Source organism: Strix uralensis, chromosome Z (genome assembly GCF_047716275.1).
Source record: "Strix uralensis isolate ZFMK-TIS-50842 chromosome Z, bStrUra1, whole genome shotgun sequence".
NCBI lineage: Eukaryota > Metazoa > Chordata > Aves > Strigiformes > Strigidae > Strix > Strix uralensis.
In genome coordinates, this window is record NC_134012.1 from 92,441,207 (window position 1) to 92,461,581 (window position 20,375).

General features: G+C 45.1%; 1 protein-coding gene across 4 annotated transcripts in view; it reads left to right on the forward strand.

Annotated features, from left to right (window-relative positions):
- Positions 1-1,485: 1,485 nt before the first annotated feature.
- FAM219A (family with sequence similarity 219 member A) overlaps positions 1,486-20,375 on the forward strand; it is a 106,229-nt gene continuing 87,339 nt past the window's right edge. Inside the window, exon 1 of one of the 4 annotated variants that reach the window (XM_074857255.1) lies at positions 1,486-1,701. In XM_074857255.1, the coding sequence (XP_074713356.1) occupies positions 1,675-1,701 (27 nt within the window). In that variant the 5' untranslated portion in view covers positions 1,486-1,674. Of the gene's footprint in view, positions 1,735-20,375 lie in introns of all 4 variants that reach the window. The other 3 variants (XM_074857254.1, XM_074857253.1, XM_074857252.1) reach the window with 3 other exon arrangements.

A 20,375-nucleotide genomic window follows, 5' to 3' on the forward strand; every position in this document is an offset into this window, starting at 1 on the left:
TTTTTTTCCTTTTGCTTTCCTTGATCAGTTATGGCTTTCTGGCACGTATTCCGGACTGAGGAAGCAGGGTTGCTTGTTCCTGGTCACTTCTGGGCCACCTATGCTAACCCTTTTCTCACCACCCCAAAGATCTAATACTTTGGGATTGACCTAAACCTGTTATGAAAAGGGTTTTATCAGTCAGGTCATCTTCTGCTTTTAAGTCAAACACTTTGATAGTCCAGTAGTAGATGAGATCCAGTAATTAATTTGACTGAGCCCTTCATCCTGCTCACGCAGAGCCCAAACATAAACAGTGAGGTTCATTGTCTGAACTAAGACCTAATAGTAAAACAAAAGGAAAGTGATAAAAGTTACAGCTAGGTATAATCGAAAGAATTTTTAAAAACTTTTTAAAAACAGGGATTTCAACCAGTCTGCTCAGCACCTCTGAAAGATTCTCTGGCAGACTGGGGGCATCCCAAGTGCACTAAAATCTGTTCTGGAAGTGTCATATGCTGTAACAGTGATGAAATGGCATTGATGATGATGTGTGCAGGATCTGTGTTCTCACAGGGCTGCAACAGCACAGTGACAGAGCGTGGGGTGCTGTGGCTTTTGGGCACGCTGGTTTGCCTGAATGGGGTGCGCAGAAATGCCACAGAACACACAGGGTGTCACTGGCAGGGTGACACTGAGATACCTCAGTGCAGGGACAGGGTGATGCAACAAGACGTAACCAGGCGTAACCAGGCGGTGAGCCGTGCCAAGAGGGGTTGTGCCGAGCTCCGTGTCCCACCCAGCCCTGCGGGGTTACAGCTCTGCGGGGCACCCTGGAGGGAAGCCAGCTGGCCTGCGCATGGTGATGTAACGTGTGGTGGCGCTGGGAACGGTGATGTCACCGTGTGCCTGGCGTCACACCAGTGACTCTGTGGCACCCACACAGAGCAGGAGCTGAGGGCGGCAGAGCCACAGCGGGGCTGCAGGGCGACGTTCCCTCGTGTCAACCGCCATCTCCCGCTGCACGAGGCACTACAGTGACGCCATTGGGGGTAGCGGGGGGCTCGCTGACGTCACGGCGCCGGTGATGACGCCACCAGGGCGCTGTCACACGGGAGGGCGACGCCGTCCGGCTGCGATGCCTGGTCGGGACAGGCCCTTACCTGCCGGTGCCTGTCGCCCGCCTTGGCCGGCATGGCGGCTCTCCGCCACCGGCCGCTCCTCACCACAGCCCCGCGCCCTCCCGAACAGCCGCCGGCCGGAAGTTGATCGCTGCAACCATGGCAACGCGCCGGAAGCGGCGCGCAGCCAATCCGGCCGCAGAATGCCACCTGCCCCGGCTATTCCCTCCGTCCCCCCTCCCCCAGGAGTGCCCGCGCTCCCCCCGGGGGAGGGAATGGTACGTCCCGGCGGCGGCGGGGGGAGGGGGGCCACGGGCATCCGGGCCCCGGCGTTACTGACAGCGGCCCCGCCCCGCCTTATGAATATGCAAAAGAAGGGCGGGGCGGTGGCGGCCGGACCCGGAAGCGGTGAGGCTGAGTCACCTCAGCGGCGAGCGGCGGCGGCGATGAGGCAGCAGCCGCGGCGGGCGGCGACGGCGGCGTCGTCCTGAGGAGCCTCCCCGCGCCCGTCCGCCCTCCTTCCTTCCTTCCCTCCCGCCCGCGCCGCCTGTCGCGCCCCAGCCCCGCCGCCACCATGATGGAGGAGATAGACCGGTTCCAGGTGCCCGCCGTGCGCGCCGAGATGCAGCCGCTGGTGAGGGGCGGGCGGGGCCGCGCTGTCCCCGGGAGCCGCCGCCGCCGCCTTTTCACGGCGGGGCCCGGCGGCGGGGGACGGGTGTCGGTGCTGCGGGGACGGCGGTGCCGAGGTCGGGCCCGCGCGCCGCGACCGTTATGTAACGGCCGTCCCCCTCCGCGCCGCCATCCTCGCCGGGCCCCGGGGCCGTGCCCAGCCGGCGGCTGCTGTGTCATCTCGGGGCGACCCGTGGTCATGGCTGCCCGCCCGGCCCTTCCGTCCTGTCCCCCTCCTCCTCCCCCGGCATCTTCCCGGGCGCCGTCGGTAGCAGCGGCAGAAGCCGCCGGCGGGGAGGGCGGGGGCGGGCGGGCGGCTGCGGCTCCGCTTCTGCCTCGGTGGAAGCGTTGCTTCCCCGAGCGCAGCGGCGGCCCGGAGCATCCCGGCCTGGCGGGCGCGTAGGGCGGGTGTTTCCCGCCGCCTGGGCCGGTGGCTCCAGCGGCGGGCACGGGAGTGCCCCGGGGAGGGGTGGGAAGCGGCGGCGATGCCGGGGCAGCGGAAGGCGGTGAGGACTGGTGGGGTTTCAGCTGACTTTCACAAAATACGTGAGATCTGGGGGAAAGAATTAGGCGGTGTTCGTGCGCAGCCCGGTCTGGGAGCTGCGGGGAGCAGGGCTCCCCAGGGACAGGGTAACTGCCCGGGATGGGTGTGAAATACCTGTGGTGCGAAGCTGCAGGACCTTCTCCGTGGCTAGTTTTATAGCCCTTGCTCCCAGTGCAACACTGCGGTTAGATGCTCATCGTGTGAAAAGTCCAGGTGTTTTGCAAAGAAACATCTCTGTCAAATTAGTTTTGCTCGCATAAAATTATTTACATAAAAAAAGCCATCTGTGAGGGTTTGATTTCCCCCCCTTCCTAATGCCAGGGCATGTGCTTTTCACACCAGGATGTTTTTTCGCTTCACAGACACAATTATAGCCAGTTAATGAGCTCTGAAGAGGTTGACATAATGGTTACACTACTACATGGGACCCTGGGGAATATTTGCAGAGAAGGAAGTATGCATGCTCACGGGACTTTGCGGCTGTGTAAATGGGCAGGTAGAGTGGTCCTGGGCTTTTGGTAGCTTCCGAAATGACACTTATGAAGGAAGGCCAGATGGCTGGCAGCCATGGGAGATGTTAGATCATCACCAAGTAGTCCAAGACTTATTATGAGCATGTAGCTGCTTTGCTTTGATGCAACAGGCTTGCTTGTGTATGTGTTGTGCCACAGCTGCACGCCACAGAACACTTCAATGTGTTACCCATTTCTGTTCCCCCTCAGGGAGAGGTTCCCTTGTCTGTTCCTCTCCCCTTACTCCTGTCTGCCTCACTCTCTGCTTGAAGGTGTGTTGTTATGTGTAACCTGGAACCTGTTGAAATACAGTTCACCTTGGCATTAAAGTGAAAGCTGGATAATGGGCTGACTCACTCAGGATGTTTATTCCCTTTGGTACCTGCAGTAAGCAAATTCCATCTCAGCATCTGATTGTGTGAGATGGGGATATGAAGTGTTTGGAGAGGTGGAAAGAACTTTAATGAAATGCTCACACAGATCCCTTTGATAGCAGGTGAGGATAGGTTATTGGCAGGTTCATGTTAGCACCAAAGATACTACTGAGATTTCTTTCCAGTGTATAAAACTGAACGTTATTTAGAGTTGATGTACCAGTCCTCAGTTTCTTGTTGCAGCTGGTGTTTGTAAAAAGTTGAGACCACAATAATTGTTTTGTGGACAGAAAGACTCTTTGTGAACGTCTACAAACTCAAATTACCCCTCGGTGGCAAGAAAAACACTTTTCTTATGATGGGAGTGTTGACAAATTGTGAAAATATTTTTAGCTTGGTTTTTGTTGTTGTTTGGTTATTTAGCTTTTAACCTTTGTGGTGGGGAAGAAAACTGTCCCTACAAACTGATGTGGACTTTTTGCATGGCCTACTTGTTATGTATGTTTTTATCAGAGGCAACAGATGTGACAAGGCTGGCCCTCTTTATTCATGTTGAGGACAGTGGGCATAGTGAGATTAGCAAGTTTGGAAAAGCTGTTGGCAGACAAAGAAAACTCCTAAGTATTTTCTAGAAGCCCCATGATAATAGTGGAGAAGTGGAATTAGCACATACATGCATGTTTGCGTGGACATGGAGCGAGCAGAACCCAATCCAACGTGCTGTCCAACCCTGCTGTCCCAGGATAGGATGGTATATTGTGCAGCAGCGATAGTAAGCTTAGGAAGCTGGTTTCCTTCCCTTCTTCAGCAGCCAAGAATTAGGAAATTTTCACAAAGAGCTTTAACATTTGCATTAAAAGAATACTCTGAACCTGTGCTTCAGGGTTTCAGCTGATTTTTAACTAGTGGAGCTCATAGCAAAACCTTGTGTGTGTGAGGGGCTGTTGCTGTGACTGGGTGTGTAGGATTCTTCCATGTGCCTGGAAATGCTGGCATCAGGCTCAGAAGTGGGACAGAACAAGTCTGGTACAGCATTTCCAGTGTTTTCCTCTGCTTTGTAGCTCCTGGTCTGTATCTTGCAGTTCAGAAGCTGGCTGGAGTTTATCATACTAATTTGCTTGAGTAACACCATTTTGCCCAAGAGTGCTGCTGTGTTCCATTACAGTTACCATTTGTGCCTTTCCTCTCCCTCCCATCCCATACTTTAAAGTACAGAATAACCTTAGCATCTTGGGACTTCTTGTTTCTTTTTCCCAGTGTAAAAGCCTTCAGTTCTACATGGTCTCAGGGAGAGATGAGACTGGCAGCCTCTTCCACATCCAAAGAGCTGAGGTAGAAGTTTATTTTCCAGGTCAGACCTAAGAGTCATTGTGAACTGCCCCTGGAGCTATAAAAAAAATGTTTTAAAATGTGATCGATCCCCTGCTGAAAGGAAATAAAGAAGAAAAGGTCCCTTGCTTGATTTGAAGTGCATACATTGTATGAAATGTTTTTTCATCCTGTTCAGGCTGGAGGGTGTCCTAGGAGAGCACTGTTCCCTCTGAGTCTGGCCAGTACCTGGCAGTATGAGAAGGCTCCTGAAGTGAGGTTTGTGAAGCCAGGCTTTGCTTGAAGTCCTTAAAAACGTTGTGTGGTTGACCAGCATGCATGCTTTTGAGCGTCTTGTTCATCTGTGTAGATAAGTGTCATGTTAGCTCTTGATGTCTTTATGCTGAACTCCAGGATAACCACCAGTGATCTGCCGAGAAACCATATGACAAGACAAGCCTGCTGATCTGCTAATGTTCAAAATTAAGAGATAGGTACAGCTGTTAAATGCTGAAGGGAAGCCGTTCTTAGAAAGCAGTCTGAAGACTTTCTGAGCCCCTCAGGCTCCAAATCTGCCACTGATACTGGCACTATTGATCAGCTGTCTGTCAGGGATGATAGTACGCTAATGTCTGGTGTCCACTGAGTGCACACCCTGACAATAACCAGTTTTGTATTTACTGAGCAGGGACACAGAGCCTGACACATCCATGGCTTTTTGCAAAAGTAACTTCTGTAAAGCTCAAATGTTTCTGGTGGGGGAACCTTCTCTCTTTGACAGCCTTGTCCAGCGAAGGGCTGCATTTGGCACATCTCATTGCAAGGCTAAGGGCAGCACCTAACTGGTACAGACTGGAGCTGTGTGGAGTACTGCTTGCTCTGCCAAAGCCTATCAGTTTCTCTGGTTGCTGCAAGTTTCTCTCTGCTAATAACAAGTCAGATAGGGGTTATGTTGCAAAGCTGAGAAGCATTTGGTCTGCAGGTTGGCCAGCTCTGTCATATATGACCTCCCACCCTTCGCATTGGATGCATGAAGCTGAGAAGGTGGTCAGTCACTTCCTCCTCTCACCAGCCTGTTTGAATAACCATTGCAGGGTCAAGCAAGCTGTCTTGACTCTGCTTGACATCTGCAATCATTTGTTATGAGAACTGCTGTGTGCTAATACAGACCCAAGGAAAGGTTCAGCACAGGACTTAATGAGAGGGAGTTGCTGTGGGCAGGATGACATGCAGACTCTGGTTAAACACTGGGAGGTTGTGGGATGGGACGAGGCCCAGTGTTTCACATCTTTGCGAGACACATTACTCTGTGTATTTTGGTACGGCGGCACAATTGTATACATATTCGTGGTGGAAGGGAAGGAAGGCTGCTAACCAGCACATGGCCACATTCACGAGGTGCCTTTCCATGAAAATGAGATGGTCTGTGTGATCCCTATTTCCTGTCTTGGATACTGGTAGCTCTTGGCTTCCATCCCAAAAATGCCTGCCTCTTCAAATTAACATAAACTAATTTACAAGGGGTTTTGTTTACTCCTAATGCTTAGTATCATGTCTTCCCTATCAACATGGTGCAAGCTCAACTGTGGAAACTCTGTTCCACATAGCTTCTGTTTGATCTCTGACTTGGCTTGTCACAGTCCTTCTACACTCAGAAAAAGGGCTCTCTTTGTTAGCTGCTGGGTAATGGGTTTGTTTCACATAAAATCAATTCCCAGCATTGCAGGGATGCATGGTGTGATGAGGCTTGTAATTCATTATTTCTGGGATGCTTATCGCTTGGTAGGTAACTGTCTTGGCTGGTGGGGTTGGTATTTGGTGTGTTAACTTCCAACTAGACAATTTTTCCCAGTCTGTTATTGATGGTGCATTGTTGTGATGATTGGTGTTGGTTTGTTTTCTCTACATTTTTTGTCAGGCAGGTTTCCTAACATTAATTCTCATTACGAAGGTAGGTGTTAAAGGGAGAGAGAGCTGAAGGAACACTTGCACTGTGAAGGTGCTGCAGAGAAGAAGAAATAAAATACTCTTTGAAATAGGAATGGGAGGAGCCTGTAATTATATGTAGGCCCATCTTTTCTTCAGCACTGGAGCCTGTTTTGTGAAGTCTGTTTTGTGTTATTAGCTAAGCTCTTCTTAAAATCCTTACTGTTTTCACTGAAATCAAATGTACTAAGCATGATACAGTGGGGTTGTATCTTGAATTCTGCTGGTACATGAAACCCTCCTATGCCTGTCTCTCTAGCACACACCAAGCACTGGCTGGCATATGATGGCAAACTGACAGATGACAGTGTTGGATCACACGTTGCTCCCATACGCTAACACACGCAGTTTCTGTTCTTAGCACAAAAATGGAAGTAGAGTAAAAGTGCTCTTGCCCACATGGCATCAGTACAGCTTTTCCTAAGAAAAGACACCTGTCAAAGTGCACAGCTTCAGAGCAGCTTTGACACAAACTCCTGACTCCTTGGCTTGCTTTCTGAAAGTGACAGCTGGAATGCAGTATTTCAGTTTCCCAGTTATCGGTCCATGTGAAAAATGAGAGATCTTTCCAGAAAAATTGGACTGATGGTTCTTATATCTTGTTCTGAAGCATTGTGTCCAGGCTGGTTCCCTGCAGATGTTTGCCAGGCTGTGGAACCTCAGGCTGGTAGCTTTAGTTTTGATGGCGACAGCCAAGCTAAGGATGTTGCTTAGTCACATCCTACAGTGACGCTGTTGGCTTTTTAGCTAAGATGCTAAATCTGTGCCAGTCCTGGAGGTGTAAAATTTCCAGAAACTTTGAAGATACAAAAGGTGGTTTTCTCTACAGCTTTTTTTGAACATTAGAAGAGAAAAACAAAAAAGAAGTAGTTAGATTATCTACTGGATGCTTAATGTTTAAAAAATAAACTATAATTGTAGTCAGCAGACAGTATGAGCGCTCAAGCATGAGTGTTCATAGATCTACATTCTTTATTTGTGGAAAATATTGACTGTGTCATCCTAGGAAAGTTGTGCTGTGTGTTAAGATCTCTTTGTTTTGTCTGATGCATCCCTAAAATTGAGAAAAAACTAAAAATAGAAAACCAAAAGTAGCAAGGAAGCTAAAGGAAAGGTTATACCTGTAGGACTTCGAAATAGTACGTTAATGTAACATTAGGTCTCTAGTGCAGATACACAAGAAACTCTTTTTTCTAGAAGGAAAAAGCTTTTAAAATGAAAATGCCATCCCTATGTATATTCATTGTAATGTAGCCCAGGGCCTACACAGCAATGTGTTTTGTAAATGCTTACAGTACATGTGATTGTAATGTCACAGCACTATGGGTTCTGAAATAGAACTATTTCAGATGGCGCTGGTTTTAGTTACACTGCCTGCTTTGATCTACAGCAGTAGTCTAAAGACCACCTCCCAGAATACTTCAATTCATTGGGGTTCTGTCCTGCGCCCTTCCTGTCCTGTATCAGGCCTTTGGTGCAAAGAGACAGGAATATTTTTATTACCATCCAGGCCAGGCTGAAACTCCAGCAGTGATCCAGCACAGGCTCCCGAGCGGCTGTGGTGAGGGATATGGCTGCTGTAGCTAGAGGATGATCAGTCAGGACACAGAGGCATTTTCTGTCTGGCACTGTCTCTGCAGGCACCCTCTTTCCTCTTCTGTACTTCTTTGCACAAGCTCTGGCTACCGTTGTTCTGTCAGTCATGTTTGCAAATCTCTTTTTGAGTGAAGAAAGGTGTTTAAAAAGGGGCACTGAATTCTGTGAAGAATTAAACCTTCACAGTCCCCTCTTGGGGTTCTTCTGTAACTCTCAAGAGCTCATTATCTGTAGCTTGATATTAACATCTACTCAGAATCCAATTTCTGCTACCAACGTAGCTGTATACTCTCTCTGCCAGTAGATAGTAGTAGGTGTGTAAAGAGTCAGACAAGATGAGAAAAGTGCCCGGGTGAGAGAAGAGAACAATGCATGCCCTTAATTCTCCAAGCCTTCATTCAAGGAAAGCCCTCAGCTTACCAACAGGGCTGTAGGGGTTATGTGGACTCCCGGAGTAACGTCTTCCTCTCTGTGGAATTGAAGACTGAGCTGGATAAGAATATAGGAGGAGACCCCATCACTGGTTTGATCTGTGGGGCAGGGGATTAAGAGTTGGAGCTGGCTAACAGCAGGACTGGGAGTCAGTCAGTCACGATGGTGTGCCTGTTTTTTCCAGACATTTTAAGACTTTGGCTGGATTAGATGTTGTTCAGCTTCTACACAGATCAATTATCTGTCACTTTCCACAGACAGTCTGTAGAAATGTGTCTATGCTTTCCCCTCACACTTGCACATGCCATGCATCTTTGGTGAAGTCTTGTGCCATTTTGAATTTAAGGTCCCTCTGAGGTTATTCTGTATCTGTCGCTATAAAATTGACATTGTAGTGAAGCAGCCACTTGCAACTAGTAAATCCATCAGTTCCAGCTCAAACCCGGTGTAGTCTTCCTGACCGTTATTTTTTCTGACGTTTAAAGTGTAATCTTGTGCAATGGATTGGTGTCCATTTTGTAGTATGCAATAGAAAGCAAGCATTTGCTTCACTGGTTTGACTTTGAGCATGGTGAGTTGGAGCGAATGAAATTGTAGGTGTAAATTTTCTTCATTTTAAAGAGTATCTGCTAGGGAATCTGCTCAGCTTTTGGACACATCCATCACTGATTCACAGGATAGGAAGGTTTATCACTTTGGGAAACTTCTTTGCAAAGAAGTGCTCTCTTAAATACATGCAGAGTATACTGGCTGCATCCCAACTGCTTTTACTAGGTGTTGTGGACTGAGAAAAGCTTGTTATTTTCAGTAAAACTTGAAGGTAGCACACGCTGCTTTTGCTGAGAAGACCATTTGCTCTCTAAAGATGGGTAAGACTTTATTTTCTGTACAGAAGGGAAGTGGGAGAGTATTATTTGTTATGTCTTTAAAAGCTATTCCAGCTGTGCTGGCAAGCTGTTTAGCAGAGATGCAGTTTCTGCCTGTGAACAAGTTACTTTGCTAGAACGTTTTAAAATTCTTCCTGAGCTTAGTAAATTCTACTGCATAGCTGCGGCTTTATTACAGCTGTTGACAAGTTGTCTGTCAGGCTTTAGTGGAGAAAACATGTCAACAAAGCCATAGTATAGGTCAGACTATCAAATAACTCCTGTGACCCAGTACCATGTGCCTGCCAGAGCACGTTGTTTAGACTCTGCGTGTAGTGCTAAAGCAGGTAGCGCTAACCTCATCACCAGTCTGCAATCCCTTTCCCCACATGCTTCTCAAAGCTTTCTTCTAGGATAGGCTGTGTTAGAGCTCTTTGGTTGAGCTTCTGTTTCTTTCAGTGTCTGGGACCATCAGACATGAATCATTCCTCCTTGGGCCTGGTACAGTGTCTTGCCTCATACTTGTCTGACACTGTTTTTCTCAGTTTATTTTCAGTGCCCTTCCTGAACTAAAATCCATTAATATCACCAGCTGACCTTTTGGGCTCTGCAGCATTCAGTCTAATAAATCCTGTAGACAGTCTCTTTTCCTAAGCCAAGCACAGCAGTGGTATTCTAATGATCATCGTTTCTCTCTGTCTTCTGTATTTTACTGATTGCATGGGAATATAGGTTAGTGATTTAGTACACCCATATTCAAATAAACTGTTCACTTAGGTTATGTCTTGTTTCAGGTTTTTGTTTGTATGTGGTGAAAACAAATCTTGGTTTCCATCTCAGTGTCAGAGATGCTTATGCTGACCTAATTATTGTTTCCTCCCCTGCCCTGCAGTGAATCTGGGGTGTGGTGGTGTCTGTTCATTCACTAAGTTTGCCACAGGCATTGGAAGAGCTTTTGAGCTGGGATGAGACAGCCTGCTTTGGTGGTGGCCTCTCCTGCTTCTTGCTTTCAAACAGATGTCTTACAGTTGGCCAGTAGTAGATCTTTTTTTCCTGGTAGACAAAGTCTCTTTAGCTTCCTTAAATGCAATTATTTTTGTGTCTTCATCAGTTCTTCATTTTGCTCCTATGCACAGTTGTTTAAGGTAGCTTGAGATTTTTTGTGTTTCTGTGTTCACCCTCTGTGATGGTATTCTCAGACATAAGGTACTATGGTGTCCTTTTTCCCCTCAAAGTGAGAAAGTGCTTCAGTTCTTGCAGAAGAGCACACTGGCAGTGTAGTGCAGTATTTAAAAGGACTTGTTGGTTAGACACATGTTTGTAAATCAGAGGAGATTCATTTATGCTTGCCTAAGCTCTTTTGTTATATTGCTTAAATCATGTCCCTGTGAACTGTGTTGGTTTGACTCTTGGGCTGATGTACCAGCCTTACAGCAGACTAATGATATCACAGGGGAAGCAGATGAGACTTCCCATGTTTTGAGCCAAGCTAGTTCTAGGAAACCAACTTCTTGGAGCATGTCAGAGCATGGAGGTCTAATATCTGTTAGAGATGAGGAGGTAAAGGGATGCAAATTCACTTTTAATCAGCCTCCCAGTTCTGCTGAATTGCTAGCTGAGTTCCTAACTGAAATGATTATTGCTGTCTTGCTCTGCAGTGGTGTGAGATGGTCTTTAAGGTCATCATATCTTTTTTAAAAAGAAAAAAATTTTATCTATATGCCACAGAGAGAAGTACCAGAGTCTGATAAACCCAGTCTGATCCTCAAAGTGCTCTTTACATTGAGAGACTGTCAAACAAACAAAATGCACAGGAGCCATAGTGGTGATGCTCATTTATTCAGAAGATATTTGAATTCGGGAGAAGTAGAGCAGTACCGTAAGTCAAATCCTAATGTTTGTGGCCATGGTTAGAAATCTCTGAGTATAAAGGCTTTCACCTGCAGTGGTTAATGCCGTAGAGGAATGTACTTACTATTTTAATATTTGTGGGGCTTATCTTCATTGATAGTGACTCAGTTGTGGAGTTTAACTTGTAATCTGAAACTTGTTTTGTGGTCAGTTGTTGCAAGTAGCTTGACGTGTAGTAAGACAAATTTCAGAATTTCTGAAGTATGCAGAACCAGAGCATCCAAGGAGCTGTCTGAGCAGACTCACTTTCAGAGAAGTGGGAGAGGGAGGGAGAGAGGTCTGGACTGCATGGTGTGCAAGTTGTTAATCAAAAAGAAAAAAACAAATAGGAGTGTTCCTGGCCAGAGATGGCACTGTAAAGCTTTTGTCTGGCAGGATCTTGTGACTGACATGTCTAAAAACAATATGCTCCTTTGTATGAAAGCATGATTTTCTTCCCAACGACATGCATGTGATGCAAATGGAAAACAAACTGTCTCTGATGGCCAGAGCAGACCCTCCAGTTGAACACCACGTAGACGTAGACATTCTGCAGGCACTGCTTTGTCAGTTGAGGCGTGGAAAGGAGCGACTGAACTGATACAACAAAACTAGTGAAGGTTCATCCTTCCAGACTTGGCTTGTGTAGTGTGGAGCAGGGAGTCTCAGGTGTATAGAGAAACGTGCAGTGCTCCTGTGTCTGTACAGGGACCAGCTCTGTCGGCATAACCTCCCTTCTGCAGCAACATTTCCAGTCCCATGCTTCTGTGGGACAGCTTTGTTCCAGGGCCAAAGTAGATTTAGTATGAGTACAGCCTGCGTCATCAAAATGTCTTAGTGTCTTTTTAGTTGTAGCATTGAGCCCTAGTGGTTGCAAATGTGGATTTATTTTGAAAGCACAAGGGAATGCACAATACCTGAACCTTGGTTCTCATAGCATCTAGCTGTGGAATACATGTGGAGTAAGAGGAAGCCAAGCATGATATCTCTTGAGACAAGCCCGATGAGTATGTGAACAGGATGGGGGTGGGAGTGTGCAACAGGGCTTTCACAGGATCTGTGTGATATGGAAGCAGCAGGAAAAGCTTTTTTTTTTTTTTAAGCTTAGAATTCTTAAACTTCAAAGAATCTTGCAGCAAAATTGTGTTGTAGTCCAGGGAAAGACTTAACCGTTCTCTATCCCCTTACCAACCCCTTTCAGTGTGGGTCTGTCAAGATCTCTAATCTTAATTTCCCATTATATAAGAAAAAAACCTGTGAATAGTGGTCCTGACAGTAGTTATAGGAACAGCATGTTCACAGGCTTTGAAGATGGAGGTCACTTAGCCCACTGGAGCATGTAAAAGCTGCACTTCACATTGGGTTGTTGGCAGCTGATAAGCCTAGGAGAAACTGCTAGCTAGTGATTCCATTTCTGTAAATATGTGTGTGTGTCAGAAGTTGGATTTAGATTCCAGTTTTGATCACTGTGCTAGGATTAAGGGGAATGGGTGTGGTAACGGAGTTAGAGTAAATCCAAATCTTCTTGAAAATGCATTGTAACACATCTGTACTGAGGTTTAACTGGCAGGAATTGCCACTTCAGGATGTTAATGCAAAGCCTCAAGATATAGTCTAGAATTCTGTAAAGCACTAGCGATTCCTCTGCTGCTCCAATGGAGTAAAAAGTCATACTGCTTCTTGTCTTCATCTGTTCCACCAGAGCCAAACTCTTGGGTGGATGTACTTTAGATAGTGTATCACAAAAGCACTTCTCCGTGAAAAGACTTTCTTGTACCTCTTGCAAAATTAGGGCAAAGTGGTTGTGAAAATGACTGAGATGATCCATGCTGTGCATGTAAGAATTGTTATAAAGAGATTATCTGGTTATGGGAGAATGCTTCATTTGGATTATGTAGGTACGTAAAATTTATAATCCATGCTTTCTGCAGAAAAAAATTCCCTTGTGCTGCAGTGGGAGATGTCAGAACGTAGACTTAATAGAAGTTTGTATTTACAGCATTGAATTCTTAAAGATTAATCTGAATTTGGAGGGGATATTTCTTCAGGTAGAGACAAACCCAGCAAAAAAGTTTGTCCCATGAGGTTAACTGGTAGCATACATTAAATCTAGAAGTCCTTCTGTATTGAGTTTGAGGTGTGAATTTTGCAGTTTGCTACTTGGTTTGTGGCCATAGACTGTGCTTGATTTGACAAATGGAGACGCATGAATTAGGTGCATGCTTAACCTCTTTTCACTGGCTGGGACCCGGGGTGTTGTTCAGTATGGGTATGAGATGGAGAAAGTATGTGTGTGTGTTGCCATGACACCAGCTCTCTTTTCAACTCTGATCTGGAAACTAGTAGTCTGTGATATAGACTGTAATAGTGCCCAAGTTTTCCCTTGCTTGTCCAAATGATTAACCCTTGAAGCCATATTTAGTACTATGTGCCTGTATAGTGGTGCTGATTTGAGGAGCTGGTGACTAATATCCTAGCACCTGTCTGGAGAGACACAAGGTGCTTTTACTGGCATAAGAGGTATGTGTTTGATACTGGCTTGCTTAATTTCCTCATTTGTTTTATGATTCTGTGTTATGAGCAAGAAATTTTACTCTTTTTTAGTAAGCTGTGGCAGTTTGACAGTGGCTCTGATGCTGAATGACTGTTGGTAATTTTGTAAAAAGTAGAAAAAAATCAATGCTAAGTTTTCAGACTTCTCAACTTCAAGTCCACATCTGGCTGTGAGGTTATTCTAGTGTTGCAGATTCACATGATTGCACAAGGTCCTGACAGCTCTTGCAAATCTTGATTGGTATGAGGCTCAAACACTTTATTTTTGGTTTCTGACTTGTCTTCTGTGGAAAATTAGTCAGAATTATAGGAATGTGTTATGAGATTTATTTTTTTAATAGATATGTAGTAACTCAAAACCAAGTCCTGATGCGTTTTTGTTGACTCCTCCTTTCCAGGTCAGTTGATTTTGGGTTTTTGAAAAATTTTCAAATGGCTACTGAAGTCTGGCTTGCTATATTAATTAGTAACGGGAGAAAGCTAGATGCTTTTACCATAGGTATCCTCCATTGGTATGGTGCTTGGTAGGTATTGCGGAAGAACCTGCCGAGAGACTTTGCGTAAATTCAAAACTCATTAACATCACAGGGAATTACCAGCAGTTGGTTGCAATGGTGATAATGTTTTCATGCTGACACACAGAGAGTCAGGAGGCATGGTTGAGGCAGACCTATTAAATACGGCTCCAGGCTTGACCTTCTGAAGTGTATTAGACCCTTGCTGAGATTTATTCCCTTGATACTGCAAACTTGTTCTTTTGGTTTAGCAGGGCTGAAGAACTTGCCCTTAATAGTCTGAAGCTGTACTTCAGGCTGTGATCTTAATTGATAAACATGACAAATCCTTTAATTTTTCAAGGTTGAAGTCAGTTCATCCTTTTTATTATGCAAAGATAGAAGTGTTCTTCCTTGGTCATTACTAGGGCATGGGACTTAATTGTGTTGATTGTCAATGATGATAAAAAAACCTTCATCTTACCTGGTAAATCATACCAAATTTAATGGGGATCATTTCCAAATGAATATGTTGGTAATTGCAGTAGTCCTCCTTCTGCCTTTTCTGTTGGAATAACTAACACAATGTGTCTAAATAGTAGCTTTTAGATGGACGTATGACTGCTCTTCAAAGCCAGGGCTGCTTCCTTGGCAGGTTGTAGTGCAATGCATCCTGTGTTGCAGTGAATAGTGAATACCATCATGCATCTGTCCTCACCACCAGAATCCTCTCAAACTTCAAAATAGTGTTATGCATGTGGAAATAACATCCTTTACTCAGTCAGTCTGTCAATAGAAGTGTCAGTTGCCATTTTGTATTGCTGGGTCAGATTTTTCCAAAGCTAGCTGTTGTCTTTCTCTGAGTTTCCAGGTAAGTTTTGCTGTATTTGTCAGCATGACCTTCAGTTAATAGCTGAAGTGCCTGCCCACAGCCAAAGTCTATTGTAAGCCAACACTGTCTGAACTCAAGTTTCACTCTTGATCAACTGTTGCAAGCAGTGCTCTGGCAGTGAGCTGGTTTACAGTATAGCACTGTAAACCAGAGGTAGTTGGTTAGTTTTGAGTAAGGTCCTGCAAATATGTGCTCCAGCTAAGTCCCCTGTACATCTGTTACTGTTTGGAAGAGGGGATTGTGCTGTGGTCACTTGAAATGCTGGTGGGATGAACAGTCCCCTTCACAGGGCGAGAGTCACCTAACAGACATAGCTAACATGGGGTAAAAACTATGGTTAGGATTCAGATTAACCCTCTCTTAAATGGTGTCAACAGTTCAAGTTACAGACTTCTTAAAGGTTAGGACGACCAGATGGATGTCTTCTGAAATTATTTTAAAACTACTTACTTTTGTCTTGCAGAAACTTTTTTAAAAAAAACCCTGGAAATAGAAAATCTTAAAAAAATTGAATTATTGCTCTATTTTACCAGTTTATTTAGCAGTTCTGTCTGAATTTGGCCCGTTTCTACCTGCTGGCATATACAGGTGTCTTGGTTTTTCCTTTACAGTAGGATGGAGAAAGGTATAATAAACCACTGGGGTTTATTAAAAACTGTTTTACTGCTTGCTGACGTGTAGTAAGTGGTTCTGTAAATCTGGTCTTCTTTCAATTTGGCAGAGCACCTGGAAAACTACCAACCATGCCCAGTGAATGTTTCAGCCTAGTTAATGTTTTCTGACTTGGGTTGCTGCTGTGAAGCTCACCTGGGTTTGTACCAGAAAAGAGCAAAAGCTTTAGGGCAGAGGGGTGTGCTAAGTGATGAGCGTACATCAGAAAGCTCTAAATTGAAGGTAAAGGTGTCTTCTGGGATGGAAGGGTTGATCCTTGAGATCTCAGTACCAATGATGGGGGAAGAGAGGGAATAACATTTTAAGGAGTCTTAAGGAGCTGTTACCCCATGGTGTGCCTCCAGGTCAGTGGATGTCTTGGTGTTGCTTTAAGCTGCTGAAGATGTTGGGCTGTCTTCAGACCTGGCTGAAATGCACAAAGTTGGTGGACTCTTGATAGAGCCTGTGTGTCCCCCAGTATGTAGAAGATCTGTATCAGTCTCCTTACATACCTTAAAAAACCACAAATGAAACAAAAACAAAAAACCCAAGCCTTTTAAAAGAGCTACGCACTTGAGGACATCATACCTCTGAGTCAGTAGGTGGGAAGCATTTTACTTATTACTGAGATTGGTCTCTATCCTGTCTTGCATCAGTAAGTTGTGCTCTGTGAAGAGCTTAAAATTGAGTAACCAGGGAGACCATCAGGGTGGCTGATGCCTCTGGGATAGAATAGCTGTTAGAACTCTCCCTTAAAACCACAGAGGACCCTACAAACCAACAAGTGGCAGATTTTTTCAGGATCCTAAGTAGGAAGGTATGAGCACAGTGAGACTGAGGCAGGGTAATGCTCCAGGTGAAGGTGAGGAACTGAAAGGAGGTGTAAGGGGAGAGTGGATTAGAAGGAGGGTGCAGGTACCATCCTTCTGGAAGAAGACCATTGCAGCAGCAAGTGGTGAGTGTACTATGAGGCAAGGCAGAGCGCTTAACATGTTTGAATCTGTCATATGCCAAGTACAAGTGTCATCTAAGTCCTGTTTTCAGCCTTTAAAAAGAGGCGTTAAAAAGTGGTGCACCATCAGTGTAGTGCTGATGAACCTTTTACTTTAGGAACATGCTAGCAGAAATAAATCCATTACTCTAGCTGTCATTTCAGCCATACTTTCTTAAAGGTGCAAATTAGTATCACCATGCATAGTTACCTTCAGTAATGGCAACTGGACACTTTTTGGAAATGGACAAGCTTGTAGCTTTGAGATCTGAGTGGGGAGTGCTGGTTAAATGTAACAACTCTGTATACCACCTTCTCTTACTGAAATGGAGAGAAGGAAACGGCAGTTTAGGTCCGTTCCCCAGAAGCTTTGATGAGTCAACATCAGATTTTATTTTGGAATTGGAGTGCTGCAGTTTTTATCAGACACTATGATAGTGTAAATGCTGCTGTGCAATTAAAATTAATCTGTATCAATATTAGTTTTACTGTCTTACCTTGTCATAGTTCTAGCTTCAGAGGATAATTGCATGTCATAGAATGGTTTGGGTTGGAAGGGACCTTAAAGATCATCCAGTTCCAACCCCCCTGCCATGGGCAGGGACACCTTCCACTAGACCAGGTTGCTCGAAGCCCCGTCCAACCTGGCCTTGAACCCTTCCAGGGAGGGGGCAGCCACAGCTTCTCTGGGCAACCCGTGTCAGTGTCTCACCACCCTCCTAGTGAAGTATTTGTTCCTTATATCTAATCTAAGTCCACCCTCTTTCAGTTTAAACCCGTTACCTCTCATCCTATCCCTATACCCCCTGATAAAGAATCCCCTCCCCATCTTTCTTGTAGCCTCCTTTTAAATACTGGAAGGCTGCTATAAATTCTCCCCGGAGCCTTCTCTTCTCCAGGCTGAACAACCCCAACTCTCTCAGCCTGTCCTCATAGGGCAGGTCATTAGTAGGCAGAGTCTGTATGTAAATAAAACATGGTACAGGTGGATGCTGGAAACTGCAACACCTCCAAGAACTCTATAATCAAATTTGATGAACTCTGTGGGGAAAGTTACTGTGTGTATGCAAGGCAAAATACTGTGCCACTGTCCTAGATACTTACCATTGCAGGGGACTTCCTACCAGCTGTACAGAGTTGTGTTTGTGAACTGTTGAGGCTAGTTTGCTCTGCTGTTGCAACCCATGAGGTAGGTGTCAGTGCTTTCACCGTCTTAGCATTGATACCATTTTATGTTATTCCGAAGAACCCTTTTGCTTTTATCACTCTTTTTATAGATGTCTCCTCTCTCTGGTGTTGATAAAATTCTATCACTAGCTATCATGATTTGCCGTTGAATGGATGTTTTTCTTTCAACTTCTGTCTCTGGTTTCCTCCCCTCCTGCCCCTGAAGACAAATTGAAAAATAAGAAATAGAAGAGAAACTTTTACCTTTTGATTCTGTTCCAAACCTCAGTAACTTCTCCTGGTAAGAAGAATGTGATTAGTTCTGCTTGAGGTGCTGAGCATCGCTCCAGTTTTTGCTCACTGAGGTACTGGGTGCTGGCTTTGGTACTGCACCAAGGTTTTGTTGGCTACTAGATGTTTCCCATCCAGCAGTAACTGTAGTGGGTGAAATATTCAAATTATAAGTGTTGATGCAAGTATCTAAAGGAAATGATCGCATGACACTGCTCTGATAAAACAAAGATTTTCATAGCCCATTGTCTAGCAGTAATAATGCACACACTTTTCACTTTAAGGAAGACCAGCTTGTATGCTTACAGTGCAATGGCCAGTCTTCAGTAACATCCTCAGCATGTGTTTAAGCTCTGTTTACACGGATGTATAAAGTTAGCTGCCATGCACCTGGTGCAGCATTGCTGTGTAATTCTGTCATTCATTCCACAGCAAGTTGTATGTTCAGTGTCTTAAATGATACAGCCAGAGATGGTTTTGTGGCCATACAAGTCAGGAAATATCACAGGACACCAACCAGCCTCAGCGTCAGGCTGTGCCTCATGCTGCACGAGTGACTTTTGTGCTAAAGGTTATGCAAACAAATCCAGGATGCTGGGTTAAAAGTTGCTGGTAAAAGAGCTAGCAGGGATTCTTTCAGATCTCCAGAGGAGCTGCTCTTTGAAGTCTGTATCTTTCTCATAACTTCAAGAAGGATTTCTACAGATTTAGCAACTTTTGTCGTGCTGGGTCAGGACTTTTCTCCGTAGAACTCAACTTCAGGGTAACCTTTACTGTGCTGAATGCCCCTTGAATGCAAAGGCCAGGTAGCAGCAAGGAGAAAAGCCAGCATTATTTAGAGTGCTTACCTAAAGAACTTTTCACAGGCTTTTAAAGAACACAACAATGGCTTAATGTGACACATCCTATTTTTAATGCAAACAGCTCCCTTCTGGTAACCTAATGTTATCTAGAAAATGGACAAGAGAAATAGCAGCTTTCATGGCTTGATATTTAGATTGTAGAAATTAAGCTGCATTACAGGGTCTAGTGAACAGGAATATGGACTGTCCTGGGGTGGCTTTGTTGCAGGCTTGACATCTGGCTAATTATGCAGCAAATGGGGGGAGGCGTATGTCGTGGTCCCTTTGCTACCTGCAGGCCTCTGATAAGTTTGGGTAAGCTGTAGTACTTCAGGGCTTGCAAGATAAAGCCTTCCTGTAAACTGTTGTTTTGCTGTTTTGTGTAGCAGGTACACGTTTAACTGTACAAAGAGATCGAAAGATTGTGAGCCACTCCAAAAGGACAAGCACAGGCTGTGTCTGATCTGTGGTCACCAGCTAAAACTATCGTACCTGCTCATGTCATCTGCTATAACGCCTTTGCCTGCATTGCTGTTTGCAGCTGGCAAATTGTGTCCACCTGTCTGGACTTGCCATGAGGAAAGGTTCTTCCCTAGTTAAGGTGAAAATTGTGCCCAAGTTCCATCCACTGTGGTCTGCTGAAAGGAGGATTTTGAAAACAAAGCAAAATCTTTCTTCTCTCCAAACTGAATCTGTCCTATCTGTAAAATTGTCTCTACTAAAGAACTATTGAAAAAGGGAAAAACCTGGATAACTGGTGGTGAAAGGTTTTATTTCTGTCCCAAAATGTGTAGAAGGTGGGTAAGACTCAGAAACCTCCTGATGAGCCAAAATCAGTAAAGTTTTCTGGTCTGTGGAAGAGACTTGTTGCCCATACTTCCAGGCAGGAGGTTCATGGTCCACCTGGGGTGATGTGCCCCATTACTGTGAAAACTATCATGTTGATACATTGGGAAAGCCCTGTTGTAGCCCTCTTTGATGGCACACTGGGCTTCTGTGGCCCCTCTGCCTCTCAAAAGAGCTGTAGATAAGAAGCTAGGTAGTGACTTCTGCTTTCCAGAGGAAGAGATGGGAGACAGTAGAAACCTCAAATTTAAAGTCTCTTCTCCAGAATAAATGATTGTTTTTTGCAAGGTTTAAATTTTTTATATACAGTGTTGATTAAGAACATGACAATTTTCTGGTGCTGTACTACTGTATCTTTAAGTATTCTCATA